Here is a 24640-nt window from a genome sequence, read left to right as displayed (position 1 = left end):
TGTAAGGACATCAGTTCAGAGTAAGACTCAACCAATTCCCTATTCAGGAAGCCAATTCTTCTCCCAAGGGGCAAAAGGAAAAGTGTGAAAGAGAGCATTCACATGCGACACGCATGACCATTACATGGCCTTAGGCGGAATAAAAACAAAACAAGCATCACAATATAAGTCATCTAAAAACAGCAGGTGTGCATAATTGCAAGGGTTATATTTTTTTGAGATTATAGTTGGTGCTTTTTGTTGCATATAGATTAATACACACATACACACATATATATATATATAGATAGATAGATAGATAGATAGATACTGTATGTACTTTAGGGTACCTTTTGAAACCCAAAACATTCACTGTCCCCAATTTCTGTCCGTTTGTCCTTAAACAGAAAACACACACACCTGTGTACAAACACGAACAGTCTGTGCTTCTGTGGACACACATCTTGCAGCAGCTTCTTGTTATTCTGACCTAACCTTCCAGTGTTTGCAGAACAGAACAATGATATTTGTCCGGTGTGTAATGCATGAGCAGTGTCGGTCCCGAAGCACTAACAAACTACAGTACGTGTAGTTGTTCTCACTTTCCTTGGCGCTCATTAATGCACAAAACTTCTCTGTACATCTAATAGTTTTAGAAAAACATACGGAGACAGCTTCAAGAAACTGTGAATTAGTGTCAGCTGCGGCTTTCAGTCACTATGAATAGTTCTTTCCACTTTGGACCCAAACACACATGGGCGTTAGAGGTATACAGCACAGTGTGACGCAGGTTTTTGTATTTGTTGTTCTACGATATTCACCTTCAGTCCACCCTGAGGTAGATTTGAGCCTGTGGTTCTGTAATCTGTTTATTCAGACATTTTCTTTTGTGACTTCTTTTGACTGCCGTTAATTTCCAGAGGGAGGTAGAGTGTGTAAGACGGAGGAATAGAAGTGGAGAAAATAGACGGTGGGGAGATGGCAGATGTTCTTATAAAGAGGTGTTTAACACAAGTGTAATTTAAATGTAAAGGCTTGGCCAATAGTCGAGGAACATCGGCGTGAAACTATCCCATGTGGTGTTGTGCCTATTTTCATATCCTGGTCATCATTATCTCTGCAGAAATCAACATGCAGCATAGCCTGAATGTTACCATGGCAACAAAACATATAATTGCTGCTAGTCCGTGTAGAGTATATTCTCCTCAGTAAAACATTAACAAGCACATATTTCAGCACTTCATAAACAAGTGACCCTGTGTAGTAGAGAATATACTCGACAGCGTCTATAACCCACTGTTCAACTCGGTTTGCTGCAGCTTGGTCAAATATTTGGTTATATAAAGTGTGGTACCTAATGTAGCAAGTCTCCAGCTGAGATGTGGAGCAGGCTGCAAATATCTGTCCAGCTCACCCTTTTCTTATACTCCTCATTCCCATAATTATTTTTCATTTTTTCCATTTTTAAAGGTGACATCACTTCAGGCAATTTTTCAGACACAGCTAACTCGGGCACTCTGGTCCATGTTTTTTTTGGCACAAGAACATCTTGGCTAGGGGATTGTATAATTCAGGTTATCATTATCATGACCATTCATTCTTTGATGGCTGTAGCAGCTGCCAATTTGACATAAGATAAGAAGCAATTTACAGCCCAGACAGGTTATCGGTCAAGCACAGGGCTGACCAACACAGACAAACTAACATTCACCTTTACGGTCATGAATGAATGAATGAATGAATGAATGAATGAATGAAGTGAGTACAAAAAAAAAGGCATGAAACGAATACAACAGCCGTGACGATCACAGCTTGTAGCTGTTGTTAGGCAAGCTGTGAGGGGAAAACCAAAACAAGGGCACGTCACAGGCTGCACTGGATTTTGTTTAGCCACTTCTAATACATTTCTTGCCAATGTCAACAAAGCGAAAGGTGAGCCAGGAGAGGACCATAATCCTCAGATGGAATCAAATGGAATTATATTTGCTCTGACATGTCCACAGTGGAATGAAATCTCTCCAACCAAGAGTGACAAGCAGCACAGAAAAGACGATATCTGTGAGGCCTCATGACTTTTTCACAAGCCCTGTATCGTCTGGGTCTGAGGGTGTGGGATCGACTTGGATGACGGACACAGTATGACATCACAAGTTCTCGTGTGGGTCTGATGTTTCTTACAGCCTTTTGTTTACCATAATCTCTGCATGTGTGTATATGTGTGTATATATACATATATTTATTTATTTAATTAAACTACAGTTTGATTACTTTTCTATTTTTCAATTTGTTTGGAAGCAAAAAATCCAATTCGTCAAACAAACACTGCACGACGTGTTAGAAATGAGATGACATAAATCCTCATTTGTTGGAATACTTCTTTTGCTGACCAGTCTGATTGGAATCTGTCTCTGAAAAATAAGGATTTGCAAGCTTCTCCTAATGTTTTTGAGTAAAACCAATGAGAATGGGTGTCACAGGAACATTGAGGTGCACAGATAGACCCCAGAGGGCCCTAAAGCACCTCCCCCTTTTCCCTCTGACCAGGTAAGGGCCCCAATTTGAAAGACATTTCTACTCATTTTGAATATATTTATGGTTGACCCTTGCCTCTGTAGAAGACTCTGGTTTTTGACACGGTCAGAACAAAGATCTTTCTGCATGGAGTTAGCATGTTTTCCCCGTGTGTGTGTGGGTTTTCTCTGGGTTCTCAAGTTTCCTCCCACAGTAAATTGGACACTAAAGTGACCATAGGTGTGAATGTGAGAGTAAATGGTCGTTTGTCTCTCTGTGTCCCTGTGATGGACTGGTGACCTGTCCAGGGTGAACCCCACCTACGTCAGCTGGGATTGGCCGCCCAAGTGAAGGATAAAGCAGGTGAAGATGAATAATAATGCCCCAAAACTTCATCTGAAGTGCAATGTCTGCAAGTCATTTTGTAGAAACCTGTTGAATGGACCCAGTTTGACGTGTAAGTAAATATAAGCTGTGCTGCTGTAATGTCATTTTTTCAATGAATGATTATTATTATTTTCACTTGCGCTCAGCCTCCCTCCCTCCCCAGTAATATCTGTGCACGCCATTGGAACCAATGACACTGGAAGACTTCTGCCTCCTTCACAAACTGAAAATACTAAAATACTTTGAGTCTTTGAGTATAAGTTTTACAAAAATCTCAGATACTAAAATACTTTGAGTCTTTGAGTATAAGTTTTACAAAAATCTCAGCTCAACTCCCCAGCAAATTAAGCACTTAATGATTCAAGATCCCTTCCAGCTATTCCAAACAAATGACATGTACTACTATACCTAGCCGAAAAATGAACACAATTTTTTTAGCTCCGTAATTACTTCCTCAGCTAATGACGCACCATTGCAACATGCATGTTTTGATTTATTCATTAACCGGGCGCAGCTATTTCTTGACACATCATTCTGTCATGTAGCCAATGTTCTTTCACTTATCACATCACCGTTGTCAGGAAACTTGACACAAGAACAATTTAATATGAATATGAAAGGATGGAAACCTCAGGTGGAATGACAAGGCAATCTCTCTCTCTCTCCCTGACATCTGTTCTTGTGAAGTTAAAGCAAGGATGCCACTAACAGTTTACCCCAGATACCACAGACCCTCTGGCAACAGCATCTGTCTAATGAGGGAACCCAGTGGCTCCTGTGAAGCTAGACATAACGCTGCTTTGATATCATGACGTTCCCGAGTCTTCAAGAAGCGACTACATGATGACGGGTATAAGAAATACATACTTTTATAACATTTAGCAAAACCCAGCGAACATCTTGACTAAAAGTCAGTATCTTTGTCCAGTGGCCATGAAACACACAAAGCAGTGAGCATGTAATGAGCTGAACACACTTAAACTTTAATGTGGATGGGTTTTTTTTTTCACTCGGTGCCAGTTTGGGGCTCCAACTCGAGGCTTATTCCAAGAATCAATAATGCAACATGTCGAAGTAAGCTGCACATTGTATAAATTGCAGGAGTTTGTATGACCACAGACGTAACCCCCCCCGTTAATAAATATGAAATGCACATGAACTTCTGCATGAATGTTGTTCCCACAAATGTGTTTTTAATGTGACTAAATGTTTTGCCCAAGTGTAGAAAATCTTGTCCCTGTGTTTAAAATAGTTCCAACAGAACAGCTGTTGGTGAGGGTAATGTGTTCAGTATCATTTTAATGATTCTAAAATAAACTAGGACTGCACAAAGTCATGACAGGGCCCTCGCGCACCCCACGCAGGCTTCACTGTCTCCCTCACTCAGCAGTCGCTTTTTTTAAATCGGTATGACGAATGCGCTTGGACGAGTTTGCTCAATTACGGAGGATGCAAGTCGCCAAAATGGATGCCAAAAGACTTCTTTGTTAATCTTGGTCTGTAACATCTTTGGAAATTTGGTGGAACAAGATTTTGCTGCAGTGGCTGTAAACAACAATTTTGCCTCTGTTTTCACCTTAGGGGGGGTGCTATAGAGCCCTTGAGGGATGCAGGGGTCCAGGAACTATGCCAATATTGCATTTTTACATGACTTGACCTCCATGCAGTTTCAAGAGATTTTATGCACGTTTACCCCCTCAAAAATGGCCGCAAATCCATGGATATAATAATAATCTGAAGGATAGGTTCCTCACACAAATTTGTGCCAGGAGCTGTTTTGGCCCCTGCCATTTGTGGCTCGTGCCCTAATAAATACATTGCATAGAGGTTATTTACATATTTTTTTTCATCATGTTATTTCACTTTGGACCCTTTGGGCCTCCATGCAGCTCAGTAGGAATAAAGATTATGCTTCTGATTTATTCCCAACTTAATATTTGGTATTGTGTTTGGCCCAAACTTTGGTTTCATCTTGGATGTAACAATGGTAGCTTGGTTGCAAGTACCCACATACAACCTTATCTTTCCAATTTAACGGCCTTAGATTCCAGAGATGATAACATGGAACCACTTCTGCTAAGCCCTCTCATGTGCTTGTGTAAAAAAAAAAAAAATCTTAGATGAATGAGGCTCTTCCCTGAAATCCATCATCCTGATGGAGTAGGCAAGGTCACCTTACAGGTAATCAAAAGCCTTTTTTTTTTTTTTAAATGAATAGATAAAATTGTTCCAAAAATGTAGATTGGGGGTGTTGATAAAGCTGCGTATTGAAAGGCCATGTCCATTCCCCTTACTACAGACACTGTCGTCAAATATCAAACGAGTGGCAGCTGAAACGTTCGCTGTCAAAGGCTTACTCCACTCCCCTGCTTTGAACATATTTTTAAAAAAAAACATTCAGATCTACATATACAGCAGCTTCAACCTCATGGAATATGATCGAACCCTTGAGATATCAGGAGATCACTGGTAAAAAAAAAAGGGCGGTGATGGGACCCGGAGAACATGGCACACATAAATCATGCATAAAACATGGACATGGCCACATAACCTCGAGTAAAACGGTCGAGTGAAAGCCAAAGCGGGCAGCAGATGAATGAGGTCTCGGGTCGATCTGGTGGTAAAATACCTGAGGAGGATTCAAATGTGACAGGGAGAAAGATGAGCGGGGGACTCGTCAATGCAGGAAAAGGTTGTGAGCTGGATGGCCTTCAAGTTCTTATCCGGCCTCTTCTCTCACATGCACAGAGAATGACAGGGGGAGGAGCCCCACTCGTAACATCAAGGACATCAAGACATGCACACGTGGTATGAACGGATACACAACAGCACAACCTATGGGGTGTGTTGTTTAATGTACATTAGCCAGGATGCTTCGGTGTTATTAATCAATAATTCCATAATAACCTTTTAGCATAATGATCTGACAGAGGGATACGTAGAGCAACTCACCGTCTCTCGGCTCTGTTCACAGCTGTCTGGTTATTCTGATTCATCACAGGAGACTATGACTATAATCAGGGCAGCTCTGAGACGGAGACAGAGACGGAGACTCAACTGCTGAGCAAACAGGTGGAACATGTGGAAATATTGCTTCTCCAGTGCTGGCAATGACTGCCTATTGTGCAAAGAAACCTAAAAACAAAAAAAGGAACAATAAACAACACAATTAGACGTGTGAATATTGGCTGAGAGATAGGGCTGTGATACTCAAATGTAAATATTCTAATGTCCAGTGGATAAAACGCAACAATCAGCCATTTTTGTCGTGATCCTGCTTATACTGCAACTTCATCTGGATGGAGTTGTGGATGTTGGTTGACAAGACGAATGAATGGACAGACAGACAGTGTGGCTCACATAATCAGTGAGGGGACATTGGTCTTTCTCCTGTGTCTTTTGACTTCCACTTGTGTGTAATTCCCCCTGCCTCTGTGACATATTTAGTCTCTTAGTTTGTGTGTGTGTGTTCAGTTTTACCATGTGTGGCTGCATCTATGTGTTTCGAGGTCATTGTGTATGTTTCTGTTCTGCCTTTACCTTTCCCTTATGCCTTTGGTTTGTTTTTGTCATTTTCTTTAGTATTATTTTTTTTTATTCAATACCTTTTTTTTGACCTGCAAATGTTCATGACAATATTGTATGATATGGAATTGTTTTGCTCTTTTGATATTCACAATAGGGTATGTGGTTCCATACTGCTTAGCATCTTACATGGAAGTCCAGTTCTTTTCTTACCTCTTCCACCTTAGGTCAGAGGTCAGGGTCACAGCAGCTTCCCTGGAGCTGCATGCTTAAATGCATCCATATCAAGATTCATTGTCCTGCTTAGGCATGGTTCAGTTGATGGCTGATGGCCAACAGAAGGGGTTCATGCCTCTCTCTCTCTCCCGCTTGGATGAACCTACCTCTCTCCCTCCCTCCCCCCCCCCTCTCTCTGTGTATACCCTGGCTGTCTTCCTGCCCTACCATGCAGTGAGAGCCCAACAGTTATGGCATACATGTTGGAGAGGATCGGATCAGCTGCTGCCTGACTGACCGCACTTCCCTGCCCTCGGGGGCGTTACGAATTGAAAGTGTTCGTGGTGGCACACACCTACGCGGAGGCAAAGAGCGAGGAGAGGCCGGGAGAAGGTGAGACTGACTGAGACCAACACCTTGGCACCAGGTCCTCCATGTAGCCGTCCTTGACTGATTTTAGAGCAACCCGTTTTCCCTTGAGCCTGCATACAATTAGCTTGCAGTGCTGCTGTGAAGCGTAAAACATACACTGACACTGAATTATTATCACTTCGTTGTTTTCAACAAAAGGTCTAAAAATGTCACGTGCCAATATAAATTTTCGAGTGGAAGAAGAATATGTGTTTAGTTGTGTTATGAAGTCTCTTGGCTGTGTTATTTAGTGGAAACGTCTGGTAAAAAGAAAAAGAAAAGCAAAACACATCGTGGACGTCCAGTCAGTTGCGCGCCTACGCCGTGCGTCATTGCGCACCGGCGCATCGAGAGTAGTTAATGAGATTCCGCTGACAGAGAGCAGCCAGTTGTTTGAGCGCTCTTGTGTGAGCGTGGATCAGTGGCTGCTGACTGAAACCAACGTGGGTGGAAGTCTCGATCACAGCCACAGTGATTTGCTGAAGGCTCTTCATTTTAGGATGCGCCGACATCTGTGACATGCTCGCGGAGATCAGCGGCCACAGGTAAAGTTCGGGCTTTAACTCGCGCACCCTCTCTGGCTTTTGTTTCTTTTTTCAAAAACATGTTGGTGTTTGCTGCGCGTGACATGGAGACGTTTGTCGGGTTTCTTTCTTCTTGTCACCAGCGCGCATTTGAATGGAGCGTTGATGGACACACTTGGACATCCGTCCTCAAAAATTGTCAAAGTATAGTATGTTTTCCAAAATGAGACAAAAATGTCATAGTTTAGTATGTTGTCCAAAATGAGACAAAAATGTCATAGTTTAGTTTATCGTCCAAAATGAGACAAATATGGCATAGTTAGATGGCTAATTTTAATTAAACAGTGCATTTTCCCTTGAACATCTTCAAATCTATCAAATCTGGCCCTCGTTAAAAAAGGTTTGGACACCCCCAGTCTAAAAGCATCATGTCTTAAAGGTTCAATCCACCCAAAATTGGCAGCAAGAAGCAGACACGCTCGAAATGTTGCCACAGAATTTTCTAGTTATTTCATGTCATTGTCTGTAACTCACTGCCAAGCCCTCTTTTTTAGCCCTTCAGTTGGAAGGGTGGAGTGGCTCAGTGGTTAAGACCGGTACTCTATGTGCGAAAGACATCATGGTCGCAAGTTCGATTCCACCCCTAGCTGATTGTACTCGATTCCATTGTAAGTCGCTTTGGATAAAAGCGTCTGCTAAATGTAATGTAATGTAATGAAGATACCGCTGCTCTAAAAATAGTTAGGTTTCAGTTGGGGGACAGGTCGGTTGTTTTGTCCACTCTGAAATAAGTTTTGAATCTTCATCCTTGATGAAGCGCCTGAATCAGTTGATGAAGGATAACATGCACAGACAGACACGGAAAGTTCTTTTTCTTCTTCATATATTGAACAGAAAAGCTGGCATGAAAGGTAAAGCTAATTAGATTTTTTTCTTAGCTAAATACATTCATTAATTCAGTGAAGCTGCAGCCACTTCAGTCAATCTCAGAAGCTCCCCAGTTAGGTTGCTTGGTAACGAGAGATGTGATTTTTCTGCATTTTTTCCAAAGCGTTTTTTAAATGCTAAGTAATGTGAAGTAATGACGGTGAGAACTCTTACCTCTGTCTGAACAATAGCAGGTCTCTGGGTGCGGAGCATTTTGACGGTCTGGAAGATGTCCACCACGCCCTCGTACCGCATCCTTTCCAGCACGATGCTCAGGGTGATAAACACTCCAGTCCTCCCTACTCCAGCACTGTCGGTGGACAAGTGGAAACAACATTTATAACTATATATATATTCATATGTATATATGTATAAATATATATAGATAGATATATAGATATATATGTCTTAATTGGTGTATATATGGCACAGAGCTAAATTCTTGTCTTCTCTAACCCTTATGCCAAGTTAACCCATCCTGTGGCTTGACAGATCTTCTCTGAATGGTTTTTCAACCCTCCGCAGGACTTTTCACACGTATTCTATTGACTTTTTTAAGTGAAGTGGACAATCTATGCTAGTTCAAGCGTAAAAACAGATTGTGGAAGAGAAACATTGAGCATGGTTGTCAGGGTGTGCAGTGTAAATGCAGAGCAACATGTTTGCTGAGGAGACACAGGCTTGAGTTTGATCGTGGTACACACAGTATCTTTGATAACTACATTTCATTTACTCTGCTCATAGTGCTTTCTAATAAACACCAATATTCAATGGAGATTTTGTAAAGTAAGACTAACACAAATTAGTTTTCCTTACTGCAAAAGACAGCGGGACAAATTGCAAGCAAATAACCCCTTTGATGAGCCAACGTTTTATTTAAAAACGTAGTAAATTACAATACAAGTCCAAAGCAAAAGAAAATTGGCAATTACCACCAACATCTCAAGGTTAATTTTTAAATAAGATACAGTCAATACTTCTCTTTTGCTGTCAATGGTGTTGTTTGTCTTTTGGTGTTGCTGTAATCGTGTTTTTGTGAAAGTGTAAATAAGCTTTGGCTTTAGCCGACATCAAATTCTGAAGTTCTTTTGTCTTGCAAATTAACTGAAATAAATGAATATCAAACATATTCACACGGTACACTGAAATGCGAAGCAGGGCCTGTGTGAAGGATGCGTCTTACCTGCAGTGCACTGAAATTGGCCCATCCTGGCCAAATTGTTCTTTTGTTTTATGGACCTGGCCGATGAAATCAATGAATCCCTCCCCTGACTTTGGCACTCCTTGCTCGGGCCAATCAGTGAACTGGAACTGACGAACCGTTCGTGATTGTCCATCCTAAAAACGGAAATTCTTATTAAAAAGAGACGACAACAACAACAACAACAACAGTACAACTGATTCTGTCTGTCTCTCGCTCTCTCTCGTGAATATTGACACCCTCACCCTGGCATCAGTGACTTTAAACTCTCGGAGGATGTACTGGGGCATGTTGTACTCAGCCATGGGATCCACCACAAAGTACTGGTACCTGGCTGAACGCTCTGCAGGCCAGTACTGATGACATTTCTCCTGCAACGCAAAACAAAACAGAGGCTACAGTTCAGAGTGCTCCATAATTTCTGAGGAAGTCAGTGCGAAAGGATCGATTCCTCGCTATTTTGTCAAGAAAATGTCTCCCTGGTTAGAGAAATTCATTCATTCACTTCAAAGACTTTTTAGTTTTCTTCTCGTGTCGGATAAGATATGATGTTGGTGAACTATGACTCTCATCAGTATCCCTCCCTTTGTCACTCCTGTAACTGTGTTTGTTGCATTTACATAATAACAAAATCACACACCATTCTCCATGAATGAAATATTTCCATGGAAGATGTTTTGTTTCTTTGTCCACAAAATAATGTAACATCCATCAGTGGAAAGAAAGACTGTGATGATTAAGTGTTCCCCTTAATTTAGATGAGGTTCAGACGAGTGCGTTACACTCAATTACATGATCAATTCTCCTTAACACATACAGGTATAGTTTGCATATATAGTATCACAGTGTATTTGCTATTTTTTTTTTCTAAATATTTTTTGTTAGTTTCAAAACTATACTTATTTGCAGCATAATCAGCAGCTATTTTGCATTCATATGTCTGAACTTCATCTACTTTTTAATATGCAATTATTATTATTTACTGAATTTTCTCATGGACCATATAAAAAATAAAGACAGTTTCATAGTCCTTGCAATGATGACATTTATGAATCTTCCATATGACTCATAAAAGTGCCTTTTTTTTTAAAATAAACAATGCAAAAAAAATAACCTAAAATGTTAATATATGAAAATGAAATTAAATATACAACATAGACAAATCTATATACAAACTAGAACCATCAACCAAAAAATATGGTGTGCCAGTATAATCCTCAAATCACTTCAAAAAAGAAGTAAACAAGAACAGAACAATACACTATGCATAGTGATAACAGTGGTGTGTGTGTGTGTGTGCACATTCATACCCGTCCCATCTCTCTCAATTTGGTTAACATGACAACGATAGTGGAGTTGTGTTCCCACAGCATCCTCCAGTAATCCTCTGTAGTTTCAGCCAGTGGCCCTTGAGTGGCTATGTAGGCCTTCTGCTGCCTACACACACACACACAAATGCATTAATTACTGTATGAGAACCACAACATTCTCTCTAAAGATCAAAATAACATGTGCTCTCTTGACCTGTAGCCATCGATGAAGCTGGCGTTGATATAGTCAGAGCCCTCTACTCCTCTGATTGGCTGCAGACACACGCGCGTGGTCTCATAGGGCATGATGTTCACCAGCCGGTTCTTGAACTTGTTGCATGGCAGGTTGGCACTCACGAACCGTGATGTGTGAGCCTTGGCACTGGCTAGACGCTGGGAGAAAAAGCAAAAAACAAACAAACAGCATTTAACAAAGTCACTCAGGCTGACACGTGAAGAAACTTTAAGGTATGAGTGTCAGTGGTAATGAGAGTGAGGACAGATTAACGGGAGGAAGGAAAATTAAAGCAAGTTCAGATCAATTTCAGGTCTTCCATTTAAACGTATTCAGCACAAGGATTGATTTTCCTCGCTGGACAACTGTAATTAGAAAATCAGCTTGACTCTGCAAGCCCGAGGATATTAAACCAGACATCTTCAATTGAATAAACAAAGAAGAGCCGACAGAACAAGAGCAGCGGTGGGGAATGGAAGAGGGAAAGAAATAAGACGAAAGAGAGGAGGAAGACGAAAATCAAGAGTCGGGGGTACAGGAAACCACAAGGCCCCACACTGTCTCAACGCACATATGTGAACCGCGGTTGATCCTGCACCAGTGAAAAATAATAATAAAAAAACCCTGGAACACACACATTCATATGGATGAGTGCAGACAGTCAGATGTGAGGACGTACCGTACACTCTCTCTCACACTCGACCATTGGATGACATGGTGTAAAACGAAGGAGAACAACAAAGAGTAGGCAGAGGGAAACCACAGACTCTGGGGAGAAACAATGGGGTTCTCGTGAACTGAGCCACGGCCATCGGTGGCTACCGGAGCGCCGTGGGAGAAACAGCAGTGCCTCATTTTCTTGCAGACAGACCAAACTGGAAAGTCCCACACTCGCTCACAAAAGTTCACCAGTTCATTTGGAAACTCTGAACCCACTTTCCTCTGTAAGTGACAGCAATTCCTAATGCCTTTTGGTTTGAGTTCTCACGCTGCCTTATCAATAAAGCCAGGTAAACTCAGATTTTCCACACTTTGATGCGTGCCATTATACTCACCATCTGTTAAGCTTGGATAAAATCATGCCCTGTTGGCAGCCTCTTTACACTCACCCAATAAACTGTGTGTGGAAATGAAACAAAAACAGCGTGTTGAATTACCAAGCGCAGCCAGAACAGCTCTCTCTGCCTCTCTTCTCTCACACATGCTTCAAATTTCTGTCATTTCATTTGAAGAAATTTCATCCATTGTGGTGTTTTATTGATGAAGGTGGAAAGAGCTGCTTCAGATGACGCAGCACAATGACCCCACAGGGGTTCTAGAGAGATGAAATCTGGTGACTGGAACAACACTGGCATATGTTTTACATCAGTTTGAGGCTGAGCAAACAGCTCCATTCATTGTCATTCTGGTGGAGACGGCTACCATTAGGACAGGAATGCCAGAGCATCGAGATTGCTTGGAGTGGCCTTGTGTTTACTTTGCCCTCGGAGCGTCGGAGAAGACATAAACCCTCTCTGAAGGAAATTTTTAGCCTGCTTTCAATGTACACAGCTGATTCTCTTTTCTCCCAGCCAGACGAAATAGATAAATACCAGCAGACACAAAATAAAAACAACACGAATAAATGAAACGCTCCTGATTTGACTTCTAATTGACTGCCTCCATGTTTGAAAAAGGCCCACATGACCTAGATTATTCGATTATTCTACATCTGCCCATCAAACTTTCAAAACTACAACATTTTCCTTTCCTACAGCCTTGGATTCAAAAGGCACAATCCCATAATCCTCTTCTAATCCAACCATCCGTAATGACTACATAAAACTCTCAACGAGGGACTGAAAACGTCAGAACCCTTACCGTCCCAGGAAAAGCATGTTCAGTGGCTGTCAAGGTCAGGAATTTAAGACTCAAGCACACAGTGTGTGTGTGTGTGTGTGTGTGTGTGTGTGTGTCCTCGTCCCTGTCTTCAGCAGCTACTGAACAGATCTGGAAGTATTCAAGTTCAAGAATTACATTTAAACCCCAGACTTTTAGGGTGAAAATGAATGATCAAACTTAATTACTTTTAATTGTTTTCATCCTTCTCTGGCACTGTTATACATCAAGTCAAAAATGTGCTCAAACTTAACACTATGTTTATGAATATTGAATATTACTTGATGAATATTTTGCTCTTATTCACTTTCTTAGGTATACCGTTCCCATGAGATGACAAATACAAGGCTGGGTTCACACAGGATGTGTGTGTGCAAGAGCGTGATGGCTGCGTCACTGATCTGCTGCATCTCACTGTGCTGTTCACACCTTTAAAACATCATTAAGATAATACAGCCCTAAATGAACAGTCTTAGTAATGATCAAAATAATTGTTTATGTGATATTTTTCATGCTAAAAATAATTCTTATTGTTGTACATTAATATTCAAATGTACTGATTAAAAAAAAGATAGTAACGGACATAATTATTTCTCGATTAAGATGTCAAATTATAGCTATTTACTTGCATTCCTGAACAGCTCAAAATGTGTGTAAAAAAAGGTGAATTCAGTTTGTTATTTTATTATTTGTTAAGCACTGTTCTTTTAAATATGCTAATTACTCCTCTGCATTCAACTACATGCCAGGACTCCTCACTATGAAGTTGCACATGTGTTATTGTTGATCCTGCAAATATTTCATAATAAAGAAAAAGAAAGAATGGATTGAAGGAACTGAAACACTGGATGCTTTTTACTTTTTTGTGTAAAAATTGTCTATTTTGGCTCAAAAATAGGCGACGGGTCTATCACCAAAAAGAGCATCTGAGACGCACGTCTTGCGTGCATAAAAAAAAGCAAGATGTTCCACAACGCTGCTCATGCATCCAGTGTAGCCCCGTGCCTAAAGCTACAAACGCAGGTTAGCTTAGCTCAGCACAAATCCTGGAAACAGTCGGCTACAGTAGCTTCCCTCTGCTCCAACCTAACAAAACTCACTATTGAGCGAGCAGCTCAATAATTAACATGCTACATGTCATTTGGTCTCTGAAGTGACCGTCTACTGTATTGTCTTTATGGGAGTAGGATGGGCCATTAGCTTCACAGAACATCAGTAAGGCACTAAATAACACAGCTCCAACTTCAGGAATGCTATTGTGCGGCTGACCCTGAGGTCTGAGGTCCCATGTGGAGAGTTGGCAAGAGAAAGGTAACTCTCTTTCATGGTCCAGTGAAGTGTCACGTTATTATCATTAATTGGTTTTGTGAACCGTCATAAATCAGCTGAACCTAATGTATCAACCTTCAGGGACACTGTGAACGGTTCTCACCTTGAACTCCAACTCCATGCCGGTCACATTCTCTCCTGTTTCAATCTGCGTCAGCCTCTGGATGTAGGAGAAGAGGTTGCGAGCGGGAACCTCGGTGTTCCCACAGGTCACAGCCTCCAGCAGCGCGTCATGAATGAAGATGTACTGGTCCTCCGTCTGGACCATGTAGTTTCTCTGGGAGCGCATCAGTGTGACGTGACCGTAGATGTCGACGGCCTTTTCATGCTTGATTCGCTCCGTCATGGCTTCAATCACAATGAAGCAGCCTGTGCGACCCACTCCAGCACTGTGCCAAAACATGGAGAAAAAAAAACAAAAAACAAGGAGGAGGAACAGATGGTGATGTGATTTTCTCATAAAACCTGGGGTATGAAATGTTTTTTCTGTGTTTTCAAATCTGGTCCTGGTGCCTACTGCAAAAGCTCAAACATACTTTGCCTAAATAAACTAAATTTCATAAAGATGCCAGCCAGCAACATTTCCAGCAAAAGACCTGAAATTGACATCAGCGTTGAGTCAGCATCGTGTCTCACAAGCATTAGGCAGATATCCTCTCCTATCGACACACAATCCAGAAATATAATACATTTAGCTGTCCACCCAAACACTTGACATTTCTGCTGTGCTGGTACCTGAATGGTGAAACGTCCTGAATAAGCAAGTTTTTTCTGCAAATGAATAAAAATTTCTTATATGGTTAAATTAATACCAGAGTGTGTGTGTGTGTACGTGCGTGCACTAACATGTGTGTGGTGTTCAGGTGGAATGAGATTTGGTTCTCTGTTAAGACACATTATGATGGAGTTTTGCCTGGATAATTAAATTTGACTGATAATCCTGTTAGATACTCCATCTGACTGCTACAGGAGATTAGGAAGAGCTGCTCTCCTGCCAACCTTTTCACCCCCTCCTGCCTTCATCTCCCTGCCTCTTTTCTCTCTCTCTCTCTCTCTAAATACCCTTGTGACATCCTCACACCAGCTCCTCCACTTTTTCACACTCTTTTTTTTAGACGTCAGACTTCATTTTCTCTCCACCTTGCCTTTTCCTTAATTCATCATTTCCATTCAACGTGTCCCGAATTTGAACTCACCTTGTCTCTCATTCTGCACATACAGTAACTCGCAGTCCTTTGCTCACTCTCGACACTCAATCATTGTCTCAATCTCCCTTCCCTGTCCTCCACACCTACACCTCACTAATTCTTTCTCCAAAGAGGTTCTGCTCCAAAGTTTCCTGTGCTACCGTCTTCTCATCGCCTTCACTCCCTGGTAAGAGTAAATAGCGGCTTCATTCCTGCTCTGCTGCACAACACTGTGCCAAGACTGTAATGACAAGTCTCTAGAATCATAATGCAACAAATGCACAATCTTACCACCACTCACACAGCGGCTCATTTGAATATAAACTTATGAACCCAGATCAACCAGCTTAAATGGTAAGTAATGGACAAATTTGTAGAAAATAGGGTCAGCATGTTTGCTGCTGTTTTAAATCTTTCAGATGATGGAGGTTGTTATGGAAGGAATGCCGCTGTTAAAGCCAGTAAGGATGGTTTGCGGTTTGCTTAATGGCTGGTCAATCTCGTGTCAGTTCTGGACCTCACAATGATTTTTATACGGCTCTTGCACTCTTGATTTTCACAAACCCCAGGGAAAACGATGTCGCCAATTACAAACCCCAAATAACAAGCACATGAATCACACATGCACACAAGCACGTATGCATGCACACCTGCAATGGACAACCATGGGTCCTGCATCTGGAGGATTACAGGCCTTGACCCTGCGCAGGAAGGCCAGGAAGGGTGTGGGGTGTTCAGGCACACCATGATCGGGCCAGGCTGTGAACTGGAAGTGACGAACTTCCCGCTTCTCATTGGATCCACTCTGGACAAGCAAAAGAAAAAGTAAAACATTTTTTATTGTGTTTCTAAATGTGATAATATGGACATTTTAAGGTTTTCACAAACATCAATAAAACTCTTGTGAATTAATTACACCTTTTCATGGTTTACAGTCAATTAGCTGATGGTTTTGCTTAGGATCTGCTAACAATTTAAATAAAGAATATCACCACACTTAAATTTTATAATGTATAACAAAACCTGATGGCGTGTACCACTTATATGACTAGTGTATGAATGTACTGTTCATTTGTTGAACCTACAAACTGATCCATTCTGGTGTTTTTTATAATTGGCCAACAAATGACAACACAACAACGTGGGTCAATATATAATAATAGCTTTAAATCTAATTTGAATGATCAATAATATACCATAAGGTGTTTTTTTGTCATGTTGTGTCACAAATACTGCACATTGAATCAAGTGCCCAAAGCAAAAACGAGTATGCATGAATATTTCAACGGATAAATGCACTTTCAACCTCGTTACCCTTCACTGCATGTAGCAAGTACCTTGTAAAGAGCAAAGGTCCTGACAGAGTAGGTAGCCAGCTCCACTGTGTCCAGCAGAGTGACCTGAATGAGGCCATAGGTCTCTGTGCCTCGGGTTGGCCAGTATTGATCACACTTCACCTAGAAGGGAAGAAGGGAGAAGCAGTGAGCTATGCAGTGCACTTTAGACGTGACTGCACTTCACTGCACGTGCATGTGTGCAGACGCAAAAAAGGAGAAGGGGAGTGTTGAAGCAAATCAGTGTGAAGGTTTGTAAAATTCATACGGTAATGTTGAGAAAAAAATGTGCATATACAGTCAAGATAATCCAGTGTTGTGACATTGAGTGGTGTGTGTGTGGTGAAAGAGAGACAGAAGGAGACAATTCTGCTTTCTGGGGCGTGGGATTAAGCAAGTTGTAACAAATACTGTATTGGTGGGCTTTCTTGAGGATCCACCACAGTGCTGAGAAAAGTCTAGGGATACCTAAAACTCACATGCTTGATGCTTCTACATCACGATATATTCCACTTCAGCTATCCCTACACTTCACATCAAATCCCAGCGTCCCCGAGCACCAAAACACCTCAAATTCCCCTGTTTCAAGCAGTCATATTTGTAGTTTTTCAGTTCAGCCTCAGAGACCACAGATGTGAGAGGAAAAAAATCCCAAAGGAAAGAGAGGGGGGGGGGGGGGCCTGGGCAGAATCAGGCCAAACCAAATGTTATGTGCTGATCCCTCCAGTCCTCATCAAAGACAGCAGAGAGCTCAGCTCTGCTCGATCTGCATTCCACTGCTCCAGACTGGGGATTATGCGTTTTGGCCCAGGACATTCAGGCTGTAATTACAGCTTTTCTGCTGTTGTTGTCCCACCAGACCTTGAGACACTGATGAGACAAGAATGGTCATCCATATAAGGCTGTCTAGATTTTACTGCCAAAGATTAAAGTGGCAGTATGTGGGTATCTCGTCAGTTTATTTGCTGATCCAGGCAGAAATCTTCACAGTTTGGTGTAAAGTAGTGAAATTATACATGTTGTGGTACACATCTACTGCCTCTCTGGTCAAACACCAGCTACTGCATTCAAATTTTACCATTGGCCCATTTATACTGTATGTGAAAGACGGCGACACAGACAGACGGAGCCTTTCGTCCATACTTTGCATTCATTTCGCCCGTCATTGTGCACCAAGCAGGTAAGCTTACTATGACGGACGAAACAGAGCAATACCACCAGAAATCATGGGGGCAGGAAAACAACAAAGACACAGCCTACATCTGCAGTGAAACAACTGCACCCTTGGTGCTCGGCACTCCCCTCTAGAGGAAGTATTGTGTAAACATCCATATCAACGCAAAAGACGCACGGAGGTACAGTATGTAGGGTAGTAATGGACATAATGTTTGGGATGAAAGGACATAAAAAAACGGACGAAAATGGAGTATAAATGGGCCTTATGTCCACTCTTGTGTCACTGGTGCACTCCCCCTTTTATAGACGCCAGAGCTGTGCCTTTGTCGCCTTTCTCTCTCCACCGCTTGTGTGAGCAATTGAGAGGTTCACTGAGAACCTCACACAGCTGCAACTCAGTGTCAGATTTTATCGCCAGACCACGCCCACCTCTACTACCCCCACACACACACACACACTCACTTCGCTCTCAGCCCACGTCTTGGCATTTTTCAAAGTGAGTCACTGGGCGGAGTTAGCCTCAGAGGTAAAGGTTTATTTGCCCTTTAAATGGGATCACAGTAAACGTCTGGTGTGAATACTTTATTATCCATTAATATATGATCTAATAGCACAACTGTTGGTCTCATATAGTTTGACTGGTGCTAAATGAGCGGATTCTGGCAGGATTCCCACAGTGGGACCATCTGTGATCATCTGTGTTGCTACAGTGTAAACCCATAATGACTTAATGTTGAGAAGTGTTAGATTAAATCATTTTCTTCAGCCCACTACTCCCTTAAGCAGGAGATACAGAGGCACTTCCTTTCTACAATTAACGTCTAATGATATTGAGAACAAATGTTGTAACTGCTTTATGGCTTTTATGAACTAAAACTTCATAATGCTCATGAGATTTCAGCTTACTGCTCACAGTAAGGTACTCTGCACTCCCAAAAAAGCCATACAACCCCTTTATGGTTATATAACCAGGGTATAAAGAATGACACTCTTTTATGGCTACATATTATATGATTATACGACAGGAAAACAGGAAAAGAGAAAAACAGCTGTGGGTGTGACCATGCAAACTGTAGACAATAATGTGCACTCCTTCTGAACTGCTGTGGTTAGAATAAACCAATTTCTAGTTAATCATGAATGCCTCGTGGTGAGGTGAACAACAATTCCGGCATTCTCACTTTATTCACTGGCTATTTGAGAGAGAGAAGGAGGGAACCAGCAGGAGAAAAGGGCAGTGCATTGAAAAGGTAAGGAGAAAACCATGAGAGGTGTGGTTGCACTTTAAAAAAGATTAGAAAAAGAGAGAAGAGAGGTCTTGCCTTAGAGTAGAAATAAGAGGGCATCTGAGGGTCAAAGAGACACAACAGAAACAGTTGGAAAAGTGGAGAAGGAAACAGTTCAAACACAAGGCAGGCACAGGTTAATAGGAGAAGAAGCATAGAAGAAAGGAAAGGATAATTCTTTGAACAGGGACTGGACTTGACAGGACAGGACAGCACCATGATTCATATCTCAAACCACTCTCATTCATTTTGTTCTTACATGACATTTTAATTATAATAGATTTTTTTTTACTGACATATTCTTTTAACAACAGTGAAGTGCCGCCGAGCCAAATGATTTTCTCATCCATTACCGACCCCCAGTTGAGCTGTACTTGTAATTCACTATTCCACTCCATTGTGTTTTACTGTATTCTGATGAACCAGCGCCGTCGTGTGCTATCCTACATTCCCACCGTGTCCTCTCTTCACTGCAATCCCATCACTTAACCCATGGCACTTTTCACTTGGTCTCATACAATCTCATACTCAATGTCTATGTGACTTTTTGGTTTATTCTACACAGGCTATTTTTGTAGAACATGACATGTTCCGTCTCCTCTCCTTTTCCATTCTGTTCTCTTAAAGCCCACCTGGACTCTACTGTCCTTCTAAATCCTAAATAATGAACATCCTTCCCTTCCCTGTCTGTCTAGTACAGTACATCTCCACTGCTGTCAAATCAACTGCATACCATTCTACCTTTATATAACTCTAATATCTATTTTCTCTACTCAGATTTAATCTGCTGTAATCTTTAAAATTCCTCCTGACACTAAACTCATTCCTATTTTTCCTCAGTGGTGAGTGAATGAGTGAATAATTAACCTGAATCCAAAGTGAGTCTGCGATACCATAAAGCATTTAGATGACCTCAATAACCTCTATTTTAACAGATATCAGGACACTGTTTGAATATTTTGTCCTGATCTACAGTTGTTGAAAACCAACCAAGACATTGTGTTACATGTGTCAATAGAAAGTATTTTCTTATTTATTTCTTCAGTTAAAAAAAGATGGAAGATCTAAAACTTTCTGTCCATACTGAAATCAAATGAAGGTAATGGAATCATTAAAGTCTGGAAAACGTCTGCACCCCACGCGGACTCTCTGGAGGTCTGCGGAAAGTCTGTTTGAGGCCCCTTGTGGACTGGATGAATTATGGGTTTGGACATCCCTCAGCACTTCCCAGGAACGTGCCCACAAAGTCCACGAGTCTGCTAGTGCAGCAAAGTCCAGACATTTGGACTCAGCCATAGAGCTGAGTTCATGACCAGGTTATACCATTTGGTTGTTTAACCAACTCTGCCAACCCTGTCATTTTTCAAATTGTACTGACAAGAATGTGTCTCTTCCATTCTTAGGGAGATGTTAACAGGTTGTGTTGTCAACTCAGCTAATTTGAAGACTATTTCATTTAATTTTCCAGAACCCTGTAGCAACTTGAACTCTGTTCAGTAAATGGCAGAGAGGCAGAGCAGCCAACATGAAAGTCCTTAGTCTGTATAGTATTTGAGACGATGCACAGATACAAAGATAAATGAGTTTAAACCAGTAGACCCTGTCCCACACTCCTCGACTTCTCCTGTCTTTCTTTATGATAGTTTGACCACTCATTTTCCACCATACATTATCCCACAATTTTACTATTTTACAAAAGCTGCTTAGTCCACTCGTCATGAAACTCATAACTCATAGTAGACTACGTACACATACACGCCACAGTAACGCAATGACAGTGGACAGGCCAGTGATTTGGTGCCAGAGGTGGCTTCTGAATCAGCAATGGAAAGAAAAACCTTGTCCAAGAGCTCCATTTGGGCTGTGTAGTGTTTGCGCTAAATGCATAGACATGATTTGATTAGCTAGTGCCTGTCGGTATATTTGCATAACGTGATCTGAGTGGCTGCTGCTGGGAAAGATGAAAACTTCTGTAGCATGCAACGCGAGGCAACACTTGACATCGCTCCATTCAAAGTGAATGAAAAGCATTTCAGCATTTCCACCGCATACATTATGAGTCTGCTATAACACCTTCTCTACCTCACCCTGTCCTATACCACTAACTCTATCCTATATTTATACCCTAGACCTTTTATTTCAGCCAGTCCCAAACTATACTGCCCCTCCAGTCCATTCTGTTCCATAGTGCCATATGCTATTGTTGACGTGCTGCTGCTGCCTCCCCTGTGGTTCATTCCCTGTCTTATTCTATCCTCGCAGTCTTACCCGTGACTTCTCCTCTAGCTTGGTCATCATGATAATGTTGGCTGTGTGCTGCTCCCAGACCATTCTCCAGAAGTCCCCGAAGGTCTCAGGGAGGGAACCCTGAGTGGCGATGTAGGCATTCTGACGACGGTAGCCGTCAATATAGTTAGCATTGATGTAGTCGCTGCCTGGAACACCTGCAACACAAGGAGAGAGTGTCGTTTAAGGAGCGTGAAGGGAAAGGATTGTAAGAGAAATGTGCAACATGAGAGGCCACAGTGTAGTGTTGGTGTAGTGGTTAGCACTTTTGACTTTGCGACCTGGTCAGAATAAGGGCCTTTCTGCATGGAGTTTGCATATTTACCCCGTGTGTGTGTGTGTTTTCTCCGGGTTCTCTGGTTTCCTCCCACAGTTCAAAGACATGCAGATTAGGGGATTAGGTAAATTGGACACTCTAAATTGACCGTAGGTGTGAGAGTGAATGGTCGTTTCTCTCTACGTGGCCCTGAACAGGGTGTCCCCCTGCCTATCGCTCTGTCAGCTGAGACTGGCACAGCAACCTCATGTGGAGGATAAAGCGGTAGAAGATGGATGGATGTTGTGTGACATGAGGAGGAGAATGAATTTGAACCGAGAATACTGATAAAAAAAACACCCTGCATGATTATGTTTATCCACTACATCATGTGTATGGCTATGATGGATGGCATTAGGCTTCAATGTCTCTCTTTGTGAGATGTGATTTTCTTTTGCAGATGAACATGAACCTTATATTCTGATTCACAGTAAAATAATCTCTATGGATTATTCGAAATCTAAGGCAGGTTTATATCCCAGTAATAAAAAGTGTGGATCATGTGGGGTCTCGGCAGGGAGATTAATGATTTCACAGACCAAGCATCCTTTACTGTTGGATTGTTCAGCGGTCTTGTTTTATAATACATGCTAAGACGATCATGGGACTAATCTGAGCATACTCTGGATGTGTCGCTTTGAATGGCAATATGACTGTAAGGCCGTCTCTGTGTAAGACTCGGCTGACACTGCTTGTCCAGGAAGAGATTGTCTGTGTGTGTGTGTGTGTGTGTGAAATGTGAGAGACCGTCAGTGTGCGTTTGATTTAGGATCAGTCCTGCTCATCTGGGGCCTAATACCATAATCCCAAAAATCACTGAGTCACAGCGCAAACACGCACACATACACCAAACCCCCAAAGTACACACATAGACATACACACAGACGTGTACATGTACATTCAGCCGTGACCTGACTTTACTGAAGTGGGACAAAAAAAACTGATAATAGTTTACGTTTAAAAAGATGGGAGTCAATGAGCTAAAGAACCCAGGCAGGAGGAAACTCCTGGAACAGATTCTTCTTTAGCATCTTCTATTATGAGAACAAATCAGGGCCATAAAATCATAAAATCCCAAGCCATCATTACACATGCACGCACACTTACTGAAATGACAGAGGAGTGTGGGTTGTTTACACAACTTGTTTTAAATGGGATGGGGACAGATGGTAAGAAGAGCTTTGAACATATGTTTATCAACCTCAGTCTTTAAAAGACAGCTTGGCTGAATGCTTTGATGTGCTACAACTTTATTGCGAGGGACTGCAGCAGAAGCACTGAGCAAATAAAACAAACTCACTCGCACACATATTCGGTCCCTCGGTGGCTACACTGGCCTGGCAGAGAGTGTGTGTGTTCATAAACGTGTGGAGGAGACTGTGAGCAAAGGGGCATATCTGCGCCTGTGCACATCCTGGGCATGTGTTTTGAATCTATAGTGGTATACGAGAGTGTGTGTGTGTGTGTGTGTGTGTGTGTGTGGCCTGGGTTTACTATATTCATGGGGTAGAAAAACTGGGAGCTGGCCAAAACCCCAAAACCCCGTTCTGGGTTTTAGAATTAGGTATATATTAAGGTAAGGTTATAGTTGTGCATTAATTTGTGATACTTAAGGTTTGGATAAGAGGTAAAAAAAAATTCATGATGTCAATGATGGTGCCCATGAATATAGTAAGACTGAATAGGCTCAAGGGTATGTGTCTGTATATAAGTGTTGTCTAAGCTGTTTTCTAAGCGGAGAGAAGGACAGGCTCCAGGACAGGCGGGGGTGGAAGGGCTGCTCACACATGCTCTGCCCAGATAAGGCTCATCTGTTTGGGTCTGGCCTCCTACTGTACGCCTCCCTCTCTGCACACAGAAGCTGCCAGTTTCTTTGCCTCAGGTCTTTCCCAGCCGAGGTGGGTGAGTGCGCTTCAAATCGCACTGAGAAAAAGGACTGAGACCATTTTTTTTTTTTCTCCCTTTAGACCTTTAAGAAAGATCAAATCTAAGGCCATGGATGCGTCATGCAAACATAATATTGACTGGGCTATAAATAAAGTGTCAGCATAATTGAGCAGAATTTCCATATGAGGAGAGACGTGATCTGTAGCGATAATTTTTATCGTGGCCATTTTATGTGTCGTATAGGTAGATACAAAAATCAACACAGGCGTAGACGTACAATGACCTAAATGCCCTTCTGTGTTTGTTGTTCTGATTTCCGACTTATAGTGCAAGTGTAGCAGGAGCAAACAGACGCATTAAGACGCTGGCATGTCTTACCCTCTATACTGGAGAGTATAACCCTGGAGTGATCATAGGCAATGACGTTAGCATAGCGGTTCTTTGGTTTGTTGACCTCCAAGTTGGAATTCTCCCACGTGAACTGCTGACCAGGGTCGACGGACTGCAAGACACAGAACTCAAGGTCAGAGCAAAGAACAAGGATCGACAGACGTGAAGAATTACGACAGGGCTCTCATTTCATGTAACGACAGACAATGTTTGCGCGCACAAGTCATGTTTTCTTTGTTTTGTTTTCTTTTCACTAATGTTCTTGTGTGTCAGTAGCTTTATGTTCTGAGGAAAAGCCACAGCAGACGTGAGTGAAATATTCATTACAGTAAGGAAATTCCATTT

The 24640-nt window shown here is 41.9% G+C and overlaps 1 protein-coding gene across 1 annotated transcript in view; it reads right to left on the bottom strand.

Annotated features, from left to right (window-relative positions):
• LOC122770959 (receptor-type tyrosine-protein phosphatase delta-like) overlaps positions 1-24640 on the bottom strand; it is a 70591-nt gene that overhangs the window by 13346 nt on the left and 32605 nt on the right. Inside the window, exons 28-38 of the mRNA XM_044028195.1 lie at positions 24284-24407; positions 21685-21860; positions 19453-19476; positions 16958-17077; positions 16271-16425; positions 14537-14822; positions 11206-11384; positions 10992-11118; positions 9927-10052; positions 9664-9818; positions 8655-8790 (exon numbers count right to left, since the gene is read on the bottom strand). Of these exons, the coding sequence (XP_043884130.1) occupies positions 8655-8790; positions 9664-9818; positions 9927-10052; positions 10992-11118; positions 11206-11384; positions 14537-14822; positions 16271-16425; positions 16958-17077; positions 19453-19476; positions 21685-21860; positions 24284-24407 (1608 nt within the window). The remainder of the gene's footprint in view (positions 1-8654; positions 8791-9663; positions 9819-9926; positions 10053-10991; positions 11119-11205; positions 11385-14536; positions 14823-16270; positions 16426-16957; positions 17078-19452; positions 19477-21684; positions 21861-24283; positions 24408-24640) is intronic.

This window comes from Solea senegalensis, linkage group LG6, assembly GCF_019176455.1.
Source record: "Solea senegalensis isolate Sse05_10M linkage group LG6, IFAPA_SoseM_1, whole genome shotgun sequence".
NCBI classification, from domain to species: Eukaryota; Metazoa; Chordata; class Actinopteri; order Pleuronectiformes; family Soleidae; genus Solea; species Solea senegalensis.
This window is presented reverse-complemented; position numbering and strand designations above follow the sequence as displayed.